The 21,240-nt window shown below is 36.6% G+C and overlaps 1 protein-coding gene across 1 annotated transcript in view; it reads right to left on the bottom strand.

The window, feature by feature from the left end:
* Positions 1-21,240, bottom strand: part of UBE3D (ubiquitin protein ligase E3D) — a 93,413-nt gene that overhangs the window by 27,253 nt on the left and 44,920 nt on the right. The window contains exons 8-9 of the mRNA XM_053460084.1: positions 18,700-18,866; positions 11,154-11,292 (exon numbers count right to left, since the gene is read on the bottom strand). Of these exons, the coding sequence (XP_053316059.1) occupies positions 11,154-11,292; positions 18,700-18,866 (306 nt within the window). The remainder of the gene's footprint in view (positions 1-11,153; positions 11,293-18,699; positions 18,867-21,240) is intronic.

Genomic DNA, 21,240 nt, shown 5'->3' with positions numbered 1-21,240 from the left:
TTAATGACCCTCTATTTTCGTTATTCCAAGCCCTGCAAAATTACTATGAAACGGCAAACAGCGGAGGCAGCTTAGAGCCTATTTAATGCGATGCATAAAAAAGGGCTACGAATACCTTCCGCGGAGCAAGAACAAATATGAAGAGGTGGAGGGGAGCTGGAAAAAATGTTATAGTCAGCAACATCAAATGGAAATAATCCTATCTGCGAAACAGCGATTATATAGCTTCAGGCTGTAGGAAATGGGCTATCAGACAGAAGCTTATAATATGTTAATGTAAATATTGTTGAGAAAACATGCGGCATGACAGAACAATAACTAGAAAATAGGGCACACGCAATTTTCTTGCATACTGAAAGCTTTACTCTTTCGTGTAATGTACGTGAGTACTGCTGCCAAGACTAAACTTACTTTAGTTTCCAGCTATTTGGCTCGGGCTTTAATGTGCTCACCCAAAGCCCACAAAGAGATACCGAGTTTACTTTGCTAGCAAGTTCAAATCAATATTAATACGCAGCTTATAAGAGCAATAGTGTTTCCACAAACTAAACTGGATTAAAGGAAGCTTCGGAGACCACTATTATTCCCAAAATCTTTAGAATAACCTATATACTATCATGTAACAATCTACTGTAAAATAGTGAGTATCTTCGGGGTTACTGTGCTGTCGCTTATCAACCTAGTTACAATTTGTCCTTTAAAACCTCTGCAGCCTAAAGTAAAAAGTGCCATAAAAATATCTACTCTGCTCAATATCATAATACTAACCCTCGTTAATTTATTTAATTGAATCTAACTTTTGAATAACGTTAAACTTTCCAAAATCTACATATCTAAGCCTAGATGTCTGTAACGCATACCTACATGACATCAACTATGCAGCATCCAAACAGACAGACGTGCCAACTTAATTGCAATGGGCCAGAAAAAGGGGGAAATGATGAAAAAAGTTTTTTCTAAAAAGGAAAATTCTTCAAGTGGGCATAACAGGATTTTATTTTGGTCCTAATATTGTTCAGATTATTAAAGGTTTCTCACTGAGATTTGAAAGTGGTACCTAGTCCCATGTGTCTGAAATGGAAACTATACGGTACAAACACTAAGGAATTTTCTCTGGAGATGCAGTGACATACGCATGATATTAAAAGCAAGGGATTAAGTCATTTTTTTGAGGAGCGCGAGATATACAAAGTTAATATCCGGATAACACACTGTAAAATGTTGAACTGGTGCAAAATCTGATTCACGATGTGTTTTTGCTCATACAAACCAATTTTAGAATGAAATGCAATTACAATTTTTGTCTTCTATGAATTTTGCCATTTCTTGATTAATAAAATGAAGGGGGCCATAAAGAATGAACGTGGAGACCTTTTTCAGGTCCTTTGCCTTCTCTGTAATGAGTTGTTCTAGACTAGGGAAGTAGAAGGTTTGCCACATTAACCATTTGTTGCCATGACAAATGCAGCGCGGGATATAACCGCTCACAGAATATAATCAAATGAATAACCTAACTGTGGCTTTAGGGGCTGAGGGATGGTTTATTAATATTCTGAAGTTGGGATGTTTTCTGTGTCATAGTTCACTACATAATTCCAGAATACTCTCGCACAATGTGGAAAAGAATTGCGTTTCAACTAATTTGGCAAATGAAACTTTTCACAAAACAAGTTTGAAATGATAGCTGGGAAAGGAACCAAAAATTAACAGTGTTCATCCACCACTATCTATTAGCTGTCTCCTTTTTAGCTAGGAATAGCTTATGCATGCTCAGCACAAGTGATACACATTCATTTTATCTTATTAAAATGTCAAGAAGTTAGCAAAGTTTCTTAATAAAGTAAACCATATTGGTACATGCAAAAAACACTTGGATGGAGAACGCTCTATATTCTGCGTTGCACATTTATGTTCGTGATTACTGTAATTTAGCTAAAGATTTTGATGAATGGTCAGACGTCCAAATATAGATCCCCACAAGACTACATGCTGACTTGAATGTATAGCTAAAAAGTTTTAAACTGAGTTATTTGCATAATACAGATGGAAATTTTGATGTGGCAAACAACATGCATGGGGGCTATCATTGCAACGCATGCCTTTGGGCACCGAGTATGGGGTTGCTGCTGTAAAACACTGCAGGGTTCACGAAAATGCTTAAAAAACAGAAGTTCAGTAAAAGAACAGGATCTTAAAGACTTTTTGCAAAATGGTGATTTAGCATACATGTCCACTCCCCTTGTGCGAACCTGGGAAGATAAATACTTATGCGTTGCGTTATGCCTCTGTTGGCTAGAAGCTACAACAAATGCTTGTTCATGGAGTGCACAGCTGGAAAAAATGCAAATTAAATGAAAATTTCTACGTTGACAGAATAGACTGCATTCGTGAACTTTGCTTTAAGCGCTAAAATGTGCTTATATTAATGGATTTGGTTCAATGGCAATAATACCAAACAAAGCATGACTTTCTTTTTACCTGAACAAATGAAACCGTTTGCATCACCTATCTGCAAGTCTGTTTGGAACTTGTAGGCCCTAAGCATTAGCATGTGTCAACTGGCACACATGGAAAATAATTAAACCAAAAGAAAAGTTACAAAGAATTCTAGCAGGGCCTCACTAGGTGCTTATGTGCCTATTGGTAACATTACAGCGCCTGCAACTGTTTTGGTAGACTCTGCTTTAATGTCTTTGTTTCAAGATAGGAAGAACCTAGTGTTTGTATGTCTCCTAAAGAGGAGTATATGTTATTTGTTTTGGTGAATACTTAAAAGGCACAATGTACACATTTGTTGTAAAATTAGCAAGTAGTAGTAGCACTGGCTATCTTCAATCTAGCAGCGGCAACAAATGAAATGCATGGGTCACAAACCAAAATATCAGATTTGGTTCTTTGAACACATCGGATCTATTTATTAAGATTTGATTAACATTTTACACAAGTCATAACAAATCACCACTGTTTTGGAAATAGAAATGAAGTATGCCCCAGGGTGGCAATGTAATGGAGTATAAATAGTCCTATAGAAGTTTGATACAGGTTGTTTCATGGTTATGTATTTCATCTTAAAACAAAATTGATTATACACAGTGGGTGAGGTTTATGCATAAGGGTTATTGAAGACGAGGACAGAAAAAATATTTTATTTCAGGGCCTTAGAACTGCCCTGGAATGAACATCTAGTTCCCAATATTTAGCAAATCTTGCTGAATGGAGTAATTCAACCTATACTTGAAAGTGCCGCTGTCAATATTTCTGTACTTGTCAGCTCACTCAGGTTCCAGATGTCAGCGGAGTTACAAAGTTTGAGATATAGAGGCTCTCAAAGTGAGTCATGTCTTGTTGAGTTGCATGTTGCAAGCCACCTTTTGAGTCGTGTCAGACTCGTGCTGTGCAATCAACTGTTATCAAGTGATTGTTTGTGTCAGCAGTCAAGTGTCATGTTCTTACTTGTTAGGAGCTGGTTCCAGATTCACAGGCACGTATCTAACACCTTGAGGCGTCCTTAAAGAATGCACTTCCGTGCATAATTATGTGTGTATAGACACATTTCACTTAAGTTCGCATTTTGTTTAATGATGCAGTAACTCACGGGTTATAAATTCCTGATCCACCGTTATGGATTGCTCCTTTAATGAGCTACTTCTCTACAATCTATATGTTTGGATCTTCTCATGTACAAGCCCCCCTCCCTATTAAGTGTGATGAGGACCTGGGTCGCAGTTTAGTCAAAGCACTTGTTCAATTCAACTAAGAGCTCAGCTGAACTCAGATTCCAAATGGTAAATAGAACAGCAAATATGCTTTTCATAACAGCCTGCTGCTTGTTAGCTGCCAATTTGACTTAATAACACGTTAACTTTAACTGTAGACAGGTTAGCAGCAGAGTTAATTGTATTGCATATACAATAATATTATTTTGTTTTATATAGCACCATAATATTCAGCAGCGCTGTACAATGGGCAAATAGGACATAAAAACATAACACTTTGACTTACAGAAACAGCAGGTAAGGAATGAGCTTACAATTGAGAGGATGCTTAAGTTGAGTTGGCCTGAGCAGGTCAACTACCAAACTGAATCTTCCTGAACGGACCCTTAATTCTACAAACTGAGAAACGTCTATTCTATCTTATACATACTATTGTATTCCATGACTATATAGAATTGATAATGGGTGGCAATTGTAGGGGTGAACTTGATTTTCTTTTTAGAAACCACCAAGAGACATTTCCTTCGCTATAAGCATCACAGCTGATTATTGGGCCCCAATAAGCATTTAAAGTCTAAATGGGGAAGGGAGTGGCATTCAACCCTACACATTCCTAACCATATTCCATTCTCATCCCACCCATTGGCAGGCACATTCCAAGTGTCATTTGTCCTAGATCTGTGTACTTTGGCTCCTGCATGGAACAGGAGAGAGACGCCTACAGCGAAGCAGACCAGGGAAGCTCCCGGTTAGGACCATGACTTCCTGGCATAAGAGGGTTGTCGCCTCCTCTCCACCTTATTTCCTTGAAAGTTTATATTTCATTCTATTTTCATGTTTTTCCTAGTGTCAAATTCAACTACATCCCCATCATTACAAATGGAATACGTTTACCTTTGTACTTTTAATATGTTTACGTTAGAAAATACTCTAATTTCAACTACTTTACAGCTTTGTCATTTAATTGAAAAGTGAGTGGACAGAGATTTCCCACTAAATAGAGAGAATGCTTTATGTCTTACCTATCAACCTCTGTACAAACATAAAACTTAAATACTTCAAAACTACTGTGACACTGAGCTATGGGTAAATGGGAAAAAAGGTTCCAGGATATTAATTTTTATCAAGCAGTAAATTCACCCCTCAATCATTTACTTCCTTTTTTTGAGATGATATTTAGAAAAACCCCATAAACATTAACAAATAGGAGCTACTGAGCCACTAAGATCAGAGAAATCGACACACTGTACTTTTTATAGTAACTGTGTCAATTTACAGACACCTATCGGGGGCGGCACATTTGTAAATGCACTTGGTACTCCATAAAAAATCTAATTTACAGCTAAGTTTAGTTATATGATGCATAAATACATAAAATACATTTTCAACTTGAAAGACACATAAATCTATAAACCTCATAGCTAGGGACTCCAAACAACTGGCGTCGCTCAGATATAGTGCTCACTACACAACCCAACGAAAATGGGCATTAACACATGAACACAATGCACAGCACTTACAGGTGCACACAGTGTTCACAGATACAAAGTCACAACACTCTGTGATAGATACTCACAGACCTCACAGCACTAACACAAAAACATTCGCTGACACTCCCATGACTAATATGACCCACAGGCAAAAGAGAAAATATTACCCCCGAAATAAAAATGTAAACCACCTGTAATTCATTTTCCAGATGGGGGTTCACTTAGAAATACTGCTCCTGGCAGTGTATTGTGTGTAACGTGTGTACAGCCCCTGGGGTGTGCGTCTGCACACAGCCAATGCTGTCTATGATAAATATAAAACTAAACACCACTGTCATCGGGTTGGGCGAGTGAAGTCCCCGAAGTTATAATTCCTGGGCACAGCAATTTATGGGGAAGTCACACATGAGTACAGAGCTATAAATATTCTTTAGATAACCAAACTCTAAAGTCTTTAGAATGCAATGTATTCAAGAATACATTAGAAACATGGATTGCACAGGAGGGAGCAATAAAATGTAAAAATTACTTATTTTTGGGTGAAGAGCAGAAAGAAATTATGAGAAACATTGTTAATCTGGCAGATCAGGCCAGAAGAAAAGCAAATACATGCAGAGTTTTACAAACAGAGAAACACAGAAAAACAATTATTCTAGAACAAATTACTTGATGGATGTCATAAAAATTACAACGTAAAGTGATGAAAGGAAAAGGAAAAAAGTACTTGTTGAGAATGTTTGGGCTCTTCAAATTGAGACTAGGCTACAAACTAGTCACCAATAAAAATATAAAAAATGTATTTAAAATAGTGAATCCAAGAAAACAAAAGCAATTCAAGCACTGCATGCCATAATCATTTGTTCTGGTCCTAACGACGTAAATACAGAGCGAGGAAGGAATACTATTTCCAACAGCAAGAATGGATATATATATCTAAATAAAGAGCAATAGAGACCATTCACACTGTTTAAGGACTATTACAAAACATCTGAGAATTACATCAAATAGACCATATTACTTATAATGTAATATAGTGAGAGGGTAAATAACTATTATACAATGGTGGGCACCCTGCCAGAAATTGTTATTAATTCAATATATCATATAAACATTCATATGAAGACTGAAATTTACATACACTCACTGGCCACTTTATTAGGTACACCTGTTCAGTTGCTTGTTAACACAAATAGCTAATCAGCCAATCACATATATATTTACTCACAAAGTCCATTGCACACCATTCCCAAGCCTGGTGCTAGTAACCAGCGGTTTCCATATAAAGCACTTTCAAAAGATGGTCAGCACTCCCGGTCTTTAAATTAACAATTTCTCTTTATTCAAAGTCAAGTCGACGTTTCAGTCATTGCTGACTTTCCTCAGGAAAGACACACTACTGTGCAAAAGTTTTAGGCATGTGTGAAACAATGATGTAAGGTAAGAATGCTTTAAAAATATACACTTTAATACACAGTATCCCACAAAAGTCAGTACACCCCTCACATTTTTGTAAATATTGTATTATATCTTTTCATGTGACAACACTGAAGAAATGACGCTCCGCTACAATGTAAAGTAGTGTACAGCCTGTATAACTGGGTACATTTGTTGTTCCCTTAAAAAAACCTCAACACACAGCCATTAATGTCTAAACCTTGGCAACAAAAGTGAGTACATCCCTCAGTGGAAATGTCCAAATTGAAACAATAATTAACTAATGCAGAAACAGCTGTGTAGGAGGCATTAAACAGGGTGAGGACCAGCAAAACTCACTAACAAGGTAATGTTGCTGAAGAATGTCAAGTAATACACCACGGCAAGACTTAGAACAGCAACAAGACACAGGGTAGTTATATACTGCATCAGCAAGGTCTCTCTCAGACATTTTAAGACAGACAGGGGTTTCCACATGTTCTATCATAGCTCTTTTGAAGAAGCACAAAGAAACAAGCAATGTTGAGGACCATAGACACAGTGGTCAGAGCAGGAAATGTATTGAAGCAAATGAAAGATACACCATGCTTGCTTCCCTTCGCAATGGGAAGATGTCCAACAGTGCCCTGTGCCACACCACAGAGCCCTGATCTCAACATTCCTGGGGACAGCAACTTATAGGGACGTCACACATAAGTGACTGGGATGACATGAAGAGAGAGAGGGGCAACTGAGGTAGTCTAAATCCACAGAAGAACTATGGTTAGATTTCCAAGAGAGTTGGAAAAGCCTACCTGCTGAGTACCTAAAAATAGTGTGTGCAAGTATGCCTAGAAGAATTGATGCTGTTTTGAAGGCAAAGGCTGATCGCACCACATATTGTCGTCATTTACATTTTTTCTTCTGTTCACTCACTTTGCTTTTTGTTAAATGATAACAAAATCTATTAATATGTCTATTTTTTAAAGCATTCTTACTTTACAGCATTTTTCCCACCTGCCTAAAACTTTTGCATGGCATTATATTATATTTATACTGTATATACACTGTTAAAACATTAATGGAGCTTGACTGATTCATTTTACTCTACAATTAATAAATCCATATATTAAATAAAACTAACATATTGCTGTGACTCTAAAACGCTCAAAACATAAAAGCGTTGTCACAATTTTGAGGTCATAAATTGCTTTATCCTAATATATTAAACTCAAAAAAGCATGACACAGCCCTGTGACCTCACCAGTCAACAGCCAACATTGAAACAGAAACCTTGACATTTTCGTAATAACAGCAGCAATCAAACGGAAAGACTCTAATATTCTGCAGCTAAACCGAACCATATATCATTATGAGAATTCAATAACTGCAGAAACCCTGTGAGCTAGCAAGGAAGGCACAGTGAAGCGAGGTTAACAAAATATCACACAGATTACATGTCAGTCTAAAGTATTTCCTACACTAAATGATTTTGTGCTGTTAGCTATAAAGCAAGGATGGTGTCAGGGCACATCTTGAGCAGAGCCATCATGGATGAACAGCTCAGTGATAATGCATGGGAATATGTTGCAATGGCTCCCAAGAGAGCTCACATTTGAAACATGGGATATACTTGGCCCTCCATGTGACCTGCAGAAAAAGTGTGTGGATCAGCATTCATGTAGACACAGGGGAGTATTTGTGTAGCTAAGAAGGGTGTGTATGTGAGTACTTTGAAGTGTTTGTTGTAAATGTGTGTTAATCCTATGGTTATACTGTCCCTTAATGTATTTGTCAATACCTATGGTTTAATAAAAGTTAAAAAGTCATAGCAGATTATGATCTATCTGTGAAAGAGCACTGAATGCAACATCTTGAATATATGCAGACAAAACTTTGTAGGTTAGACAAATCAAAACTCGAGTTAGCAACAGATATAATAATGAAACTTCATTAACCTGATCATATTGATTTGACTCCAGACCTAAATGGTAACAATTAATCATATGCTGGTGCTGTTGGGACACAGAATAAAGGACAGTAAAACCATAGGAGGAACGAACATTTAAAGTGCTGACAAACACCTCAAAGAACTCACAGATACACAAGCATTAGCCGCAGAACTACTCCCTTAGTGTCTACACGAATGCTGGTCCACACACACTATTCCTCTTGGTCATATGGTGGACCAAGTATATCACCTGTTCAAATGTGAGATCTCTTTCGGTGTCACATACACTCTTACTCTTGTTGCCATTCTTGCCACTTTATACTACCTGGAATTCTCATTAACCTAATCAATTATTTGTAGTAGTCATGAGATTGTAATTGCGCTTTTAGTTTACTACCCTGTATGCAAATACATAAACAGTAAAAAATATAAGATTTAAAAAAAAAAAGAACTTTGGATATTAACTTTGTCTGCAACCTTATTAATATTGCATAGTGAGTTAAATATTGATTCGATGCTGCTATTAACAGTGATCACACGGATACAGTTAGCGTGTTAGCCTAGCTCAAAGGCTAAACAAATGCATTCAAACTAAAAGTGAACACTTATAATGTAATATTTGCATGTAACATACATGAAATATTCTGAAAAGCCCAGTTTTGTTGCATTAAAACGTCAAAAAGCATTATTTTCAGAACTCAGATAAACATATAGTATTTTGTTGGTCAACTAAAATGCAGAATCAACTTTTCCTGAGGCTATGTATTTTTAGGATCAGCGAATCTAAAGTCAGATTTTTTTAGGCATATAGTTAGGCATATTATTAAACAAATATACCAAACAGGTGATAATGATCATAAATTTAAGATGTAGGTTGAAACATAATCATTAACTGAAATTGAAACAGCTGTGTAGGAGGAATAAAACTGGGTGAGGGCACCCAAACTCACTTATAAGGTAAGGTTGCTGAAGAGTTTAATGTGAAAAGTCATAAACCATAGCAAAGCAGGAAAACACAAGGTAGTTATATTGAATCAGCAAGGTCTCTCTCAGACAGACATGGGTTTCCAGATTTTCGGTCCAAGCTCTTTTGAAGAAGCATAAAAAACAAGCAATTTGAGGGTTCCCAGGGCATCTCATATGGCAAATAAGTACATGCAGGAAACAAGTGTCTGAGATATAGTTTGTTTAGTGTTCTAAAAATCCAGGGGCCATTTGCAGGACCAGACTGGGAAGTAAAATGGGTCCTGGTGCATCCAGTGCCAATGGCTGCCCAGGCTTAAATGGTATGTAGCAGAGTGTCATGGAGCATGACTGTGCTGCCCATACACACGTGAATACATTTTCCACTTACCTAAATAACTCAAATTTACACAGTATTTATATTTAATGCCTAACTAATCGAGCCATTGTATTATATCTAAACAATCTGACAGATTTCTAGGATTCCTTTAACAAGCAGTGATTTGATTATCACTTTACAACATATAGAGCAAAGTTTCTTAATTTGACAATCCTGGCTTACCAGACGCATTTCACATCTCCTCAAGTCGCCCAAATTCACCAAAGATGCATGAATGTTTGTTGAGATTTCAATTGGACACAAACTTAGAATGTTTCACAATATTTGTCTGTTATCTGTTAATGTACATTTGCTTTTATTCCAAAAACGTTAAGTAAAAGATTCTTCACAAAACCTTTTACAAAATTTTTACTTAAATGCATTCAATCTACGTTAGCTATAAGTACAAAAGGTGAAGGACTGGATGTATTTTAGTGGTACCTACACTACAGGTAATATAGTTCTGAATCTCATTAATGATGAGGTAAATACTGATCCTGTGTCAATCTACATTTGCACTTCCTTTCAAATAAAATTAAATGGGGTCATAGCCATCAAGATTAACTAGGAAAAAATACATATATTTTTTATAACATAAAAATAAAAAGTATAAATTAACAGCAGTGACTCCCTCCACTAACCCTTACTTACATTTACTAACTTCCACCATAAGTCACAGTATTTCAAGAAACACCCACAGAAGGGTCCCATTTTATGTTTTATCTCTTTCTTTCATTTCCAAGTAATGACAGAATACAGTAATGACAGATTAAAATACAAATATTGTTATTTGGTAGAATTAGCTGAATGCTTGGGAGAAAATATGAGTTTTATGTTGTTTTTTAATTTTTATTTTTAAAGTCTCTAAAGATGGGGCCTCTGTGGCTGAATGTAGCAGAGAGGTCCAGAGTGTAGGGGCAGCATAGCAGAATGCCTTGGAACTAGATTTTGATGGAAGGGGGCGAGTTGGAGTGTTGGGTGATGATAACTCTTTCAAGTAACAGGGCCCCCTGGTTTTTTAGGGCTTTAAATATCAACAAGCCCATCATTAAATAGATTCTCCACTTAATAGAAGGCAAACAAGGTAAGAAGTAGAAAGGAAATAACAAATTAAAGCAGCTGATCATTCTGCCATTAATTATACAGGACAAATAACCATCCTTCAAAATGTACACAAGTGTACCATAACAATGATAACTACTTTATACACAATGTTTACTAGTTTGTGTTGCCCGTCTTACCTGCCAATTATTCATGGATCGCAGGGAATGTGGCAAGGCTGCATTGTTGAGAGACAGGAGCAGCAGAAGTTCCAAGCATGTCTTGGACGGAAATATTAGTGTGTGAGCTCCAGTTTGGTTCATCCATTTATCCACAAGCCTAGAAGGAAAAATATTTAATAAATCAGGTGACCCCCAGTAGTGACATAAAATATATTTTCTCAACATACTAACGTCTGTGAAAAAGAATGATGGCTTTGACGATACAATACTTAAACTATGTGGTTGCTAGCTACAAATTGCCCGGAATAGTATAATATGTACTAAAAAACAAAAAAAAAACCCCACACCATTAAACATGCTAATAAAACATAGTAAGTCTGCCTCTCCGCCTTCCAGTTAATCCCAAAAGTGTTTGATGTGTTTGAGGTGAAGCCCAATCAAGTTGTTTCAGTCCAATGGACCCTTGGCATCATGCATGTTGATTTTAGGTTTGTGGATGGAAATCCATTTCATGAAGCTTCTGATCCAATTTTTGTGGTGATGTTGCTTTGAGAAGCAAATTGGAACTTGTTCATAAGTGTTCCAACCAACGACAGGGTAATTTTATGCATTACGTGCTTCGCTCAGTAGCTCTGTTCTGTGAGCATGTGCGGCCTACCATGCATCACAGCCGGGCTAGAAGTTTCCTCTTCTCTAAAACAGCACTTATGACCAAGCAGCTCTAGCAAAGCATAAATTCTGAAAATACGTGTAAAGTGGCATTCTATAATCTCATGTCTCTGAGCTCAGCAGCATGATTGCCCATGTTTGTCTGTATAGATTATATGCCCATGTGGTTGATTTTATACGTGTCAGCAAAAGGTTTTCCACATAATGTTGGCCATGTAGTTTGTGTATCAGCAAATTTGGCTAATGGCTGGAACAGTAACATTTTACAGCTTTCAAAATAGATCCACTTCTATCTGTCAGCGACAGCTATAGACATAATCAGCAGAGGTTTGCAACGAAAAAGGGGAAAATCTCAGCACGAAACGCTGTTTGAACAGCTTTAAGTAGTAACAACACAATACAATCTGATAATGGAGCTGGATTGGCTGGGTGATGTAAGTAACACACCAGAACTCGTTGGATAAAACCTGTACATAAATAATTTATTTTAATGAAATTTCGTCAGAAAGCCTCCTATTGATTTGGAAAAATACATCCCACTTCACAAGCTAAAAATAAAACCTTGTCTTTCCTATGCTCCGCTCAAAGCTTGTGCTAATGAAATATTCAGCAGACACCGGAAAACCGAAACAAAACCTCCAATCTCAGTGTACAAATTGGATTTTCGCTTCTACCACAGAAGAAATGGACATGACAGGGTGTACTGAAGACGTCATCGTCCTAATAATACTATGCATCGTGAAGGGTTAAAGAAAAAATTATATTATGTAGACACGATCACACAGTGATTATATTTTTAGGATGGGTTCTCCAGTGGCGGAAAGGCAAATATATTTTGTTGATCAATGTTATACACAGAAACGGAAAAAAACGGAAAGTTCAAACGGGGCAATTAATTTCCTCTTTAAAGATAATCAAACTTCTGGACGTATTTCTTTCTAAGGATAACATTTTGTCAATGTGACATTGGAAAGGTTAAGTACTTTATTAGGTTATATGTATGTAAAACGTTAAGAGTGATTTTGGCTTGGTTTATAGATACAGTCTAATTCCTTAAGTATTCTTTTGAATGCTTCATAACAAGCAAAGGCAACATACATGCATGATGTTTAAAGGCTACAATATGAGTTACCCTCATCTAATCAATATCTTGCAGTCATTGGCTGACTTACTCAGAGAAATAAAATGTTATTTCAGATCCCTTTTATTGGATCTATTACAGATTCCCAGCTATCACCAGAAGTGTGAAACAACTCACAGTAGGAGCAATGAGAAGAGGACTTTAATAGCACAGTTACTTCAATAACAAAATTATAGGCTGTGTGCACATTTTAAACTTTTACATTTATTGAGATGTTTTATGGAAAAGTATTCTTTGATTCTTGTGGGGATTTAATGAATTTGTTTTTTGTAAATTCAATTACCACCGTAATGAACAAACTTAATTTCAAGCATGGGCAAAAAAAACAATGGAGACTCCTTACTAATACATATTTTTAAAGTGATTTTGTGATTAACATGAAACAAAAATACTGCGTTTAAATAACCTGAGCTATGCTAATTCCGATCTTTCATGTAACCAGTGACAGCTCACATACTATAGCTTTTCAAGACTCTTCGAGCAAAACCTGTTTCCACGATCGTCATCAACCAAGCGCAAGTGGTCTTGTTAGAATGACTGTTATGGTGTGTTTTTGCATGACTGATTACATTTCACATAATGTCACATACCTAATATATCACAGTGTCTTCTCAAATGTTTTCGAGGGTATAATGTGAATTCTAAATGAAACACGTCCTGTATCTAATGTATCTTGCTTTTGACCTGGCTGACTGCTAATTTTTTGCTCTCCAATTGCTAAACCTTGCCACTCCTCACTTCTTTCTATTGTGTTCCTATATATCGTATTTATATATGACCTCAGAGGTTCTAATTTTGCCAGTGTGTGAATTTGCAATGCATTTCTAGTTTTCTCTGTACTTCACCTGTACTAATTTCCTACCTTAATTATTTTCCTACAGGAATTATCTGGCGCTTAACTGCTAGAAAACAGACCCAGAAATCTATTGTAGCTCATCATTACCATCTTGGAATGCCAAGGAAAAGTTATTGGTGTAATTCCGCAGCAGGATATAATGTGAGCAACTCCCAGCAGCGAACCAATATGCCTCGCTATTAAAAGCTGAACAAAATTATTTGCGTAACAGTTGAGTGGGTGGTATTTGAAAAGAGCTTACTTTTATGTTTTATTATTGCAATGGCAAGCGATGAACAGTCATTTTCTGGCACAAAAGGTTGAGTGTCTCTTATTCTGTGGTTATTAACACCATCCATCAAAAACTGCTGCAGGTGTTGAGCTAACATTTGTTCCAAACTTCTTAAGACATCAAGGTAATATAGCTCTATGTAAGTTGCCTTTCCTTAATTCCACAGTTAAGAAAAGATGCACTGGAGCTCAAACAACCTTTGGAGATCTTCCCAAACTTATAAGAGTTATAATCAGTTTTAGAAATCAATTTTGCTGGCCGGTACATGCAACATACATGATCTCAAGTCTGTCAAGAACTGTTGGCGGGCCATAGATGCCTTCCGGCATGAGGATTATCTCTTATCGCTCTATAGGTAGGGCCTCTATAGGTCGACACATATGAAACAATACATCTAAATTCTAATGTATGGAATTTCTCTAATGCAGGAAATGATAAAAAAGGCATGATGAAATATCTTATGGTTAAAGAATTGTAGCACTTCGGACCACAATAAAAGAGGGAAAAAATTGGAAAATTAAGAAAGGTATGGAATGAGGTTTGTTAGAAAGGGGGATGAACAAAGTAGTTTTAAGGAAATTGCTTATCCTTATAATGTGTAATATTTAAAATGCTAGAAGAAATAGACATTTTCCAACATTACAGTAATATGACAACTGAGCGGCATTACACCGTCAAAGAAATGGCCAGATCTCAGCGACATAGAGCCTTTATCAACTTCATCTACTTACATGATGGTGTAATAAAGCTTGGCTGTCACAGTACAGGAGTGCCAGATCAATTCTTTGTTGTCCCTAATGATGGTGGCGGAACTGGAAGACCTTTGATCTGTGTCACTCTTGCTTTCCATTGTGTGTGGGCTATTAAGTTTGGATCATATATGCCATTTACAGCACAACTTGGCATAAATATGCTATTCTGGAATACCTGCTTAATATGGAATGTTCAAAATTTCCAGCTACCCTAACAGTACAAAAGGTTTAAGTTACGATTACAAAGTGATAGCAGGGAGAGTGAACAACTGTAGGTTATAAAATGTTCATAGTTAATGTAAAGTACACTTTTTTCCTAGAAAGCAAATTGTTTTTAATTATGAATGATCCAAGTAGGAACATATTTTATGCAACTCTGTGGTATAATTCTCATTTTTTATGGTGTCAGCACCATTTTAATGACAGTTCCTATTCTCATAAATAGCTAGTAAACAATTCCAGATCAAGATATAACACACCAGCTATAAGCATCCATGGTGAACTTAGATATTTGTATAATGCACCAGTCAACTCAGCAAATTATATATATATAAATATATATATATATATATATATAGATAGAGAGAGAGAGAGAGAGAGAGAGAGAGATAGAACAAGATTGAAAACAAGACAAGCAGGACTGTAACAATAGTTACAGAAACAGAGGATATGAGCCACAAAAGGGGTAACCTATGTGGCTTATGAGGCATGACAAAGCGTAATGGCAAATGACAGCAGCTCCTCTATGGCAAGACAATAAAGGTGTATGATCAGAACTGTTGACAGCTGATGATGGCTGACTGCTGTAACTCTGTCTCAAAGTATCTCCGTATTGGCAGTAGTTCATGGTGTACGATTTCTGGTTAAGTTAAATTGAATCTGCGATGCTATATAAACTATGGGTCATTTCACAGGTCATCAAAAACAATATACTCCCCAGTGCTAGCGGAAAAGCTAAGTAATCCATCATGAATTACAAATAAAATCACGTATTCACATCACTGGCATTTGATCCCAGCGTTCGTAACGGTAACTGTTACTTTGGATTTGTTTCTGTAGCACTTCAGATTTGAGAATTACCAAGGACCATCAGAACTTGCAATTAACTGATAACATTATTTGCAGTGCTTTAGATATACAAGGGAATGCAAAATAATTGTACTACTGCAACTATCCTGCATTGTCGAGAATTTTGGTAAAGATTTTATTGGAAAGTGCTTTAGAAAGCAATCTGACATCTGTCATTTTAAGTTTACTACATGACTAAGACAAAATTGTCCAAATAGTCATATAAACAGAAACAGAATCTATAACATACAAGCTAAAGTTACCAAAAAAAAGTTCTTATCACCAATGTAGCTGATTATTGGAATTCCAATGCTACTAAATAATACTAATACTTTTTAGAATACCTCTTGTAAGGCACATTTTGGGTCTGCTTATGTATAAACAATGTTTATATATATATATATATATATATATATATATATATATATATATATATATATATATATATATCGTATGGCTCACCTTTGGAAATAAAGTCAAGCATGATTAATAATGGGAAATAAAACCCCTTGGATACCAGGGGTGTTGACAGGCAAATGATTGTCTTAACTCTTTTGCACTGAGTTAAACCTGCATATCATTCCTTGCTTAACGAGTATGAGCATCTTGACGTGGGAAATGAAAAAGGTCTACCCAAAAAATAGAAGACCACACAAAAAAATAAAACCACGAGCTATGCATGCTTAGGACAGTGAAGAAGTTTGAAGCATCATTTTATTTGTATTGATGGATTCACTTCTCCTCTCACCAGGCAGCAACCCTCTCCAGCAGACAGAAAAAAAAATAACAGTATCCAGCAATAAGTAAACCTTTAATGTAATTCGAAAATGTCTCTGTAGACCATCAGAGTGCTTTATCTAATTACCTGAATTACCTCCTGTCTGACCCCAACTATGAAACACAGTGCTAACGATTGCGGTGTTGAAATTAAAAACCCGTTAACATTGATTACGGAAACCTCGGATTTGGTTACAATTTCCAGTGAAAATGCACAAACCAGATATGCACAATAATCCCAATAGTTGTAGTAAAGTAATGAAACAGGTAACAATGGAGTTCGGTAATTAGTCAATTAGTTACACTGCAAACAAATAGCTATTTTTTTTTTATAAAGGTTACACTGAGTTATATATTGCATTATTTGCCAATTCTCTGATTAATCTACAACAAAATATACCCCACAGTGCCCCAAACCTTTGAACAATAGTAAAATATATTATACATATAATATATATTTATAATATATTAAAAACACTATAAATACATAATTTTTTGAGCATTTATATTACGAAGGTAAAATGTGCAGCTTTTCAGGATGTTTATGAAAGTGGAGCCTACGTGGAATGCAATACACTTTACCCATGAGGGATTTATATAGGAAGGATAATACTTTTCATCGGCCAGAAGCTCTGCCTGGAAGCAACTCCACTTATTTTATCTATAATTGTGAAGATAATAATGGAAAACTCTCATTAGAAGTGCTATCCTCAAAATCCTGAGGATGCCAAATTGCACTCCTTGCAAATAATTAGCTGGATGAAGGCCACTTTATAAACACGGGCATTCCTTTATCTTTTGAGTCAGTTGATTCTTATTTACTACAGACACAGCCGGCATTATGATAATCTCTTCTTTGCGCTGCTAAACACGGAGGGGGGAGCAAAAGTTTGTGTTTCATAAGGGTTTAAATAAATAATCCCAAATCCCTATTGGCCTCGTTATACCAGACTCATACAAATTTCCTCTTCTATTGGAGCGCAAATAAAAGTGTCTACCTTGCAATCTGAGCTCCCGCTGACTCGTTTAGCCTTAAGGAAATATTGAAATTCACGTTGCTCATTATACTGAGCAGTTTTAAGTAGCCTATTGTAATAAATCATTGTGAGGGTTGTCAAATTAAAGTTTCTGAAACGAAAATAAACCCACTTAAAACCATGCACGATTTTACAGGAGTGGGTTATTTATTTATTTCTTTTTTTGTCGCAGTGATTGCCATCGAGCCCTCGAAAACCAATAGCAGAAATAGAATTGAGTGCAGAATGATTCAAATGGAAATTTTATGAAAAGCAAAGCAAAAAAAAACCCAGACAATTACAACAAAACGCAGGATTTACTTTCCCCCTCTTCCGTTTAAATCACCGAGTAATTTGGATTTGACATATTGCTATGCATTAATGTAGCTAGAGAACAACACCTAATATCACAAAAGTGTGTTGAAAATCGGAAAATAACATACAGATAAGGTTTATTTAAAGGAGGATGGCCAAGAAAACAATATTTCAAAAAGAATTTCAGCTTATCTCTTGACTCCAGCACTTGGTTGATACGGAATATAATAGATTTACACTTGTCCCTCTTACAGATTGTGTCTGTAATTTACCCGTTGGCAATCATACTGTAAAATCAGGGCTCAGGGCTGTAATATACTGTATTGAATGGACACATTCTCCTCCTGTTTGAAAGACCTGTCCACGTGTAAGTTTTCTGCTGTTTTCCATACTAACTTGTAAAGGACCAAGATCTGCTACTGGCTTAAAATCTTTAATTATTTGAATAAAACATCAGTCAATCCTAAACGCTGCCACCAAAGTGGTGTCACTTATGATAGGCATTCTGTTAAAATTTGGTGTGTCAGAGTTTTGAACCGTCACTGATTTGGCCATCAAGTGTATTTTTTTTTTTTTTACACCATCTTCATTTTGCTTTTTTAAATATTTATAATTAGCAGATTAATAGTTAATTTATAACCCAAAAAATAGTATCGAACAGTATGAATGGTACCCAAGCTGAATCTAGGAAATACTTACTCGTTGTGGTTACTTTCTGTGGGGGAAGAATATAGCACCCTTACAACATTACTGACGTCTAGTGAACTTGAAGAGGGAAAGCAGGTATCTTCAGAGAAAAGGCAGTTTACGCCGCCTGTTCTTGTCCTCGATTCCACCAGCAATGTGTCAACATTCAAAAGCCAAAGCTACACAGAAAAAAGAGAAGGAAAAGGTTGATTGATTCTAAAGCCTTAATGACATGCACTGCTCTGAAAAAAAAATACTTTAAATTCTTTGATTGGAATTGTCACCTATAATGTTAATAAAGTGCCTCAAAGAAATAGCGATGTCATAGATATTTTTGGCATGTTCAATAAAAGTGACTTGCAACAAGAGTGACTGACTCTGGTCTTTGCAGGTTTCAAATACAACAGGTTTTAAGATCAAGGCACACATACAAATTTAACACAGAAAAATGTAAAGTAATGCATTTTGGGAGGGGGAAAAAAAAGAATATATCATTTGCAAGAGCCCTCCTTGAACATGCACTAAGATATGTAATGCACTGTTGTTAAGCGGTTTTGGCAAATTCAGTTACTGCTCTCAAAAAAGGTTGGCCACTGAGGGACTGAGTAATTGTGCAGTGGGTACAATAACGTATATAAAACTACTTGTATGCACTTCTGTTTGTAACAGTGCTATTGTCAGGGTTGTGATAACAGGATAAAACCGATAAGATCAGTCAAGTAACAGAGCGCATGACTCTACATGTTGAAAAGATAAAGATATATCACGTATTGGTCACATTTCATTATTGGCACAGAAAAGAAAAGATAAAAACTTTTTTTTAACCCTTTAAATCTTTAAGGGAAAGGGAAACATAAAATATTATAAGGTTCCACGCAGTGTCACAATTGTAAGTACCGTATTTGCTCGATTATAAGACGAGGTTTTTTCCCAGAGCAAATGCTCTATGAGACTAAGATCCAGATCCCCCGCAGGGATGCAGGGGACCTGGATCCTCCTGTCTCCCCCACCACCACCAGCACTTACCGGTACTTCTGAGTCCCCGGGGAAGGTCTGCGCGATGGACGCAGACAACCCCCGCTGCCAACCGCACCTCCTTCCGGCTGCAGCGGAAGTTGCCTACGCGAATCGCGTAGAGCTCTACACGCTGCCCCGGCTACACACCGGGGAATCAGAACCTCCGGTAACTTTGGAGGAGGGAGTGTTAAACGGGGGGCATAAGGCATTTCTGGAGGCAGGGTGCTCTGTGAAATGCCTTTTAACCCCCTTAATGCCACTCTGCCTCCAGAAATGCCTTTTAACCCTCTATACGCCACTCTGCCTCCTGAAATGCCTTATACCTCCCTATATGCCACTCTGCCACATAACATGCCTTTTAACCCCCTTAACCCCTTCAGGACCGGGATTTTTAAGCTAGGGTGTCGCTAAAGGACCGGAGCCGTTTTTGTGTTTTTGCCATGTCTTTCTTCAACTGTAATTTCTCTCTTATCAATTGGTGCACCCACACAAATCATATATTGTTTTTTTCAGCACAAGTAGGGCTTTCATTTGAAACCATATTAAGCTGGGTAGTACATTGTTTTATTTGAAATAAACTGGAAAAAGTGGGGAAAAAATGAAAAAAATGCATTTTTTTACAGTTTTGTATACATACAAATTGTACACACATTGAACCAATGGGAAAAAATTATCCCAAATATATTCATTAAGTTGTCCTGATTTGGAAACCACCCAACATGGCCAGGATTTTTATCTATTTTGACCAGTATAGGGGAAAATATTGCAAGGCATGCATTACGTTTTTGAAATGTAATTTTTTTCAAATTTGGCATGGTAGTCTAATAACTGCAATAGTTGTCACAGATACTGATTATCCCCCCAAAATTATATGTTTATGAACAGTAGATAAATCAAGGTGTACAACTAGGGTCATTTTGACACTTTTCAAACAGGGATTTTATCGCCAATTGCTGCCAAATTTTGAGGTATTTTTATATTTTTTTATTTTTTTTTGCATATGTTGCAATGTTGCTTTAGATTTTATATTATATTTTGTATAGAATATGTGCAACTGCAGAAAAAAACACCAAATTGTGTTCACCAACATCCCCCGGTTCCAACAAGGCCTCACATGCATGGTTCATGCAATTTTTGAGGAAGCTATGAGGGCAAAACTGGAACATGCGCATTTTCGTTTTCACATTTGGAATTTTCAGAAATTGGTTTCCTGGGCCCATATCCCATTTGGGAGATTTTGGAAGCCCCCCAATGTAAATTACCCCATAAAAGTATACATTTATGAACAGTAGACAAGTTAAGGTGTTCAACTAGGGTAGTTTTGACAGTTTTCAGTTAGCCATTTCTTCACTGATGTCTGCCAAACTTCACAGGGAAATTATTTTATTGCGTTTTTAACGCATACATTTCAACGTTGCACTGAATTTCTTGCACACCATAAGTGCAACAGTGGAAGAAAGCACCACATTTTGTTCACCAACATCCCATGAGTCCAACAAGGCCTCACATGCATGGTTCATGCATTATTTGAGGAAG

This window comes from Spea bombifrons, chromosome 3 (genome assembly GCF_027358695.1).
Source record: "Spea bombifrons isolate aSpeBom1 chromosome 3, aSpeBom1.2.pri, whole genome shotgun sequence".
NCBI lineage: Eukaryota > Metazoa > Chordata > Amphibia > Anura > Pelobatidae > Spea > Spea bombifrons.
Note: the sequence above shows the minus strand (reverse complement) of the source record. Positions and strands in the feature narration are given on the sequence as shown.